This window comes from Pelophylax lessonae (genome assembly GCF_965119305.1).
Source record: "Pelophylax lessonae genome assembly, chromosome: 6".
Classification (NCBI taxonomy): domain Eukaryota; kingdom Metazoa; phylum Chordata; class Amphibia; order Anura; family Ranidae; genus Pelophylax; species Pelophylax lessonae.
In genome coordinates this window covers 16,183,088-16,189,209 of record NC_138773.1, presented here as the reverse complement: position 1 = coordinate 16,189,209, position 6,122 = coordinate 16,183,088, and the positions used below count along the sequence as shown (strand labels likewise).

At 34.7% G+C, this 6,122-nt stretch overlaps 1 protein-coding gene across 1 annotated transcript; it reads left to right on the top strand.

Annotated features, from left to right (window-relative positions):
• Window positions 1-4,908: 4,908 nt before the first annotated feature.
• On the top strand, window positions 4,909-5,915 carry LOC309558451 (olfactory receptor 5V1-like; the record flags this gene model as incomplete). Its single annotated transcript, XM_082261524.1, has 1 exon — window positions 4,909-5,915. Exon 1 carries the CDS (start codon window positions 4,950-4,952, stop codon window positions 5,913-5,915), a length of 966 nt encoding a protein of 321 aa, XP_082117650.1. The 5' UTR covers window positions 4,909-4,949.
• Window positions 5,916-6,122: the final 207 nt, after the last annotated feature.

Genomic DNA, 6,122 nt, shown 5'->3' with positions numbered 1-6,122 from the left:
CTGCTGTGGTCAGTGTGGCACTCATGGTGTGCAGCTGGACAAGAGCAGAGGAGATGGACTGCAGGGATGCCTGCTGGGTGCCCGGAGCAGCTGCTGCTGGTGTTGGGAACAACAGCCTGAATAATTTGGCTTTCCTGGCCATCGTGGGGTGGGAAAAGGCCCCATCCTGCAGATTTTCTGTGAGCTTGGGGATAGTTTTGAACTTTGAAAAGTTGGTACAGTTTCATGTAATGAGAACAAAAAGTATGACTGTTCACAGTAGATAAGTTCATTTTTATGAGAAAAAAATATATATTTAGTTACGTATATTTGAAAAATCAATCACCTTTTTGTTGCTTTTATTTATTTATTTATTTATTTTTAAATCATCAAGTGTGTCGCAGAAGAAAGCCATGATACCTATTTCATAAAAAAAATAAATAAATAAATAATAATAATAATAATAATAAAAAAATCCAGACTAAAAATATGAAGAGGAAAAAAAAATGCAAGCAAAAAATATAGTATATAAACAGTTTATAAAAAACAAATTCCAGGGCAAGGCTACTTTTATAATCATGTTCTAATTACCAGATCTGCACCATGACATTGTTATAAACTTCAGACCATACAGCTGCTGTTATTAAAGTACTTTACTATTGTAAATCAGTTTATACCAGTGCTGTATTTCTCCCCAAATAAATATAAAACAATAAATTCCTAGAAATGTATTGTGTCCTCAATAATTTGTGAAGCAAATAAATTCATGGCGATAATGTGCTATGAAATTCATCAAGAATTATTATACCTTTGCAATCTAAAAATGTAAATACAATTCATAAAAAAATGTGTAAATATCAAAGCGCTCTCAAATAGTGTCCAAAAATGTTTCCAAAATTAATTGTCCATATTCAAACAGTGTCCAAACTAAAATATAAAGTATCATGTGCTCCAATAAAGTTCATGGATCTTCCTCTATGAAAAGACAAAAAAAAATTATTTTTGTCATTTCATAGAGTAAGATTGATGCACTTTATTAGAGCACATTACACTTTCTTTTTTGATATTGGACACTTGATTCATTTGATTAATAAATATGGATATATATATATATATTTTTTTTTTGGGGGGGGGGGCTTTCCTTTTGGGCACTATTTGAGATCTCTTTCATATAGGCACATTTTTTTATGAATTGTATTTATATTTTTAAATTTAAAGGATATATTAATTCTTGATTATTTCTTAGCACCATTTTCTTTTTTAGTTCACAAGTTAATTGCGGACGCAATATATTTCTAGGTATTTATTGATTTATATTTATTTATGGAGAAATAAAGCGCCATCATGCATTGATTAACAATGCTACTTTTATGCATATTATTCTGAATAAATGAGTGCAAGGTTATTTACTAAACCTGATTGAATTATGGACTACACACACGACCATATTAATTTTGCTAAATATAAAAGGTAATTTATCTCTCTTTCTGTTGTCAACAAATCATTTCCCCTGGGTGAAAGAATCCCTAGATGTCAAGCAGTTGCAAAACAATTTTTTTCCCAGACTCAATGCCCTGGGATTAATTTATTGCAATAATAATTACTGCCCAGTTGAGCCGTAAATCCCACAACACAGAACGGATGTACAATCATGTACTAATAAAAGCTGATTTATCTTGTTTTGTCTCTGTCTGCTGATATTTGGCTGTCAGCTTCCTACAAATTCACTCTGATATGCGGTAGCTACATTTGAATTTCAATATGTAGACATCAAAGCAAGATGTGTCAACTCAGAAAAAAAAAAAAAATGAACTCTTGAAATCTGGAAAATGTAACTGATCTGGAAAATGTAACTGATCTGGAAAAGGTAACTGATCTGGAAAATGTAACTGATCTTTTGGTTATTCCAACTGTTTCTATCATACAAAGTTCCAGTGTACATAGGATGACTGTACTGTCACCTAGCAGATCAAATGACTGGAGTAAGTATCTGTAAAAGGATTTTTTTTATTCTTATTTTTTTTTTTTTTTTAACGAGAACAAAAAGGAACAAGAGAAGCCTTTTTCTTCTTCTTCTTTTCAGCTTTATGATGTGCAATATGGATTTATGTGTCCATTTGTCTGCTTTTTCTTGCATTTAATTTGAAGCCTTTTTTTTTTTTTTTATATCCTCTTAAAGTGACTAATGCACAAAACAATACTACTACTAATAATAATATGAATAATATTATTAATAATAATGCTATTAATACTATGAATAATAAGTATTATCATTAGTATTAATAATAATAATACCAGATAATAATAATAATATTAATAAATATACATTTCCCCAGAGACCGATTACATTAAAAAGTTTTGTGCATCACATCTTTAAGGTTTTATTTATAAAAATGATATAGCTTTTGGTCAAAGCTGAATGTAAATAGATTCTGTGTGAATTGGGCAAAATTGTGTATATATATATGTATATGTATATATATATATATATATATATATATATATATATATATATATATATATATATATATATATATATATATATATATATATATATATATATATATATATATATATATATATATATATATATATATATATATACTCGATCCAGATTAAATCATATTAATTGAAAAAGTTTGTATGTAGAAAATACCGCATTATGGACTACTAGCTGGAATGGAGGAGCATACTCATGTTATTCAGAATTATATAGTGGCCATGATGCAGTATTTTCCCCAAAGCACTGGTTTTAAAACCACTCAATCTGCAGAAAATATGGCCTGAGAATATTCGACTTTGGATGAATGACTAGCTATGCATTTCTTTTATAAATATACTCAACAGTGTTAACATTATCTGCATAGAGGTCATAGCAGAAGTAAACCCCAATGCCAGGTGCTACTTGCTATGTCTGTGATACTTCTGTGATATGACACTGCTGGGGATTGGTACGGACATTGGGCCAGAGTTTGTGGAAGCCATCTCCTGCAATAAGTCAACATGGGGCTCATTTACTAAAGAAAACTGTTACCTTTGCAAAGGTAATGTTCACATTTAAAAAAGGTAGGTTTTTTACACCTTAAAGCACCGGTGCACAACTTGTGGCCCTGGGACCACAGGCGGCCCTTTGCCACTTTTTGTGCAACCCTCAGGGCCCCTGCATACACTAATCTGTGTTTCCCTGTTGTCCTGTTATAGATGTGATCTTTAGCAGTCTTATGTAATCTGTCTATGGTCTATGAATCTCTTGAAGCATATCTCCAGTCTCCAATAACTTCTTTATCACGTTTACAATCTCTGACAGTCTTCTCCAGCATGTCTGCAGTCTCTGACCATCTCTTGTATCATATCTGCTGTCTTTGGCCATCTCCTGTGTCATGTCTGTAGTCTCTGATAATCTCTAACAATCTCTGACCATCACTTGTGTCATGCCCACATTCTCTAATTATCACTTGTATGATGTCTGTAGTCTCTGACCATGTTTCGTATTAGGTTTGCAGCCTCTAACCATCTCTTGTATCATGCTCGCAGTCTCTGACCATCTCCTTTATCATGCCTGCATTCTCTGTCTATCTCTTGTTTCACGTATGCTGTCTATGATCATCTCTTGTATCATGTCTGCAGTCTCTGACCATCTCTTGTATCATGTCTGCAGTCTCTGACCATCTCCTTTATCATGCCTGCATTCTCTGTCTATCTCTTGTTTCACGTATGCTGTCTATGATCATCTCTTGTATCATGTCTGCAGTCTCTGATCATCTCTTGTATCATGTCTGCAGTCTCTGACCATCTCTTGTATCATATCTGCAGTCTCTGACCATCTCTTGTATCATATCTGCAGTCTCTGATCATCTCTTGTATCATGTCTGCAGTCTCTGACCATCTCTTGTATCATATCTGCAGTCTCTGATCATCTCTTGTATCATGTCTGCAGTCTCTGATCATCTCTTGTATCATGTCTGCAGTCTCTGACCATCTCTTGTATCATGTCTGCAGTCTCTGATCATCTCTTGTATCATGTCTGCAGTCTCTGACCATCTCTTGTATCATGTCTGCAGTCTCTGACCATCTCTTGTATCATGTCTGCAGTCTCTGATTATCGCTTGTATCATGTCTGCAGTCTCTGACCATCTCTTGTATCATGTGTGCTGTCTCTGACCATCTCCTGTAGTATGTCTCCAGTCTCTGACCATCTCCTGTATCATGTCTGCAGTCTCTGACCTTCTCTTGTATCATGCCCATGATCTTTGACTATATCCTGTTGTATGTCTGCTCTTTCTGAGACTGAGGGGGAGATTTACTAAAGCTGGAGAGTGCAAAATCTGGTGCAGTTCTACATAGAAACCAATCAGCTTCCAGGTTTTATTGTCAAAGCCTCATTGAACAAGCTGAAGTTAGAAGCTGATTGGTTAACATGCACAGCTGCACCAGATTCTGTGTGCACCAGTTTTATTAAATCTCCCCCTTTATATTCATTTGAGTTTATGTGTGGCCTTTTGGTGATGTCGAAGGCCACACCTGAGCCCCCCCATATCAAGAGAGTTGACCACTACCTGCTTAGATCGTAAGGTTAATCTGTGTTTAGATCAATCATACAATCATATTCAGAATACATCCTGTTTTTATATTATTATTTTTCATTAAACATATTTTTTATTTTACTATAGGACAAAAATGGTGCAATTTCATTATTCAATCACTGTCAATGGAAACCTTTGATTTCAGAGACTGGAACACTGCAAGTATGCCTGCTCTTAGGACAATGTAAAGAAAAACGGAGTCACTGTAAGACATGAATGTTATATTTTCTTGCACTGTATATATTGAGACTAACGAAAAAATAAGAATGCCAAGAAAATTAAATAAATAACATTTAAAAATAAATAAATACATAAATAAATAAATAAACCTTTCAAATCTCTGTAGGTGAACAATAAATAAAATATTGGCTGACATTTCAGGTGTTGATGGGCTACAAGATGAGTGCCAACCTGACGATCTCCACAGACTTCCTATTAATGGCCTTATCGGACCTCCCAGACATCAAAGTGTTGCTCTTCTGTGTTCTTCTTCTCCTCTACCTTCTAACACTAGCAGGTAACGCAGTCATCATTCTGGTGTCCTATCTGGATAGACGCCTACACAAGCCAATGTATTTCTTTTTGGAGAATTTAGCTTTCCTAGACATCTGCTATACGTCAACCACAATGCCCAAAATTCTACAGGTCCTTCTAGCCAAGACAAAGTCAATCTCATTTGCTGGCTGCGTGGCTCAGTTATATTTCTTTGTGGCATTTGTGGGCACTGAACACGTCCTTCTTTTGATAATGTCCTATGACAGATTTTTAGCTATATGTCGCCCGCTCCGATATATGGTCATGATGAGCCAAAGAGTTTGTATCGGCTTGGCCTTTGTGTGCTGGTTTATTGGCATTGTGAACTCTATAGTTCATACCGCCTTCACATTTCGCCTTCACTTTTGTGGAACCAAGAATATCAAATATTTTTTTTGTGACATCCCACCACTGCTTTCTCTTTCCTGCGACGATACATCTATAAATGAGGCTCTCTTGCTCTCCATTGGGGTTTTCATTGGGTGGGCACCATTCCTGAGCATTATTATTTCATATACATACATAATTGTTACGATAATGAAGATCAGGTCCCAAGAAGGAAGACAAAAAGCATTTTCTACATGTGCTTCCCATCTTACTGTCGTCATCCTGTATTATGGAAGTGCTGTTTTCAATTATGTGAGACCTATTTCCACATATTCTTTAAGTAAGGATCGACTGATCTCAGTCCTTTATAGTATGGTGATTCCAATGTTGAACCCGGTGATATACACCTTGAAGAATCAGGATGTCAAAGACGCCATCAGTAGACAGTTTTTTCAAAGAAGGACATTCCAATCTTGTAAATCTGTAAAGTAGAAATTCAAACATATTATATTATCAATTATGGATGAGGTGCCCTAGTTAGCCAATTCAGTTTACTATATAATATATTACAAAATAAAGAATGTGTTGTACCTGATTTTTTTGGATAATAAATGATTTCACTAAATTCACTTGCAAGTCTCCCTATTAGTAATTCTTTATACTCCCTGTTGCCTTTTCTCCCTAAATTAATTGCAAACT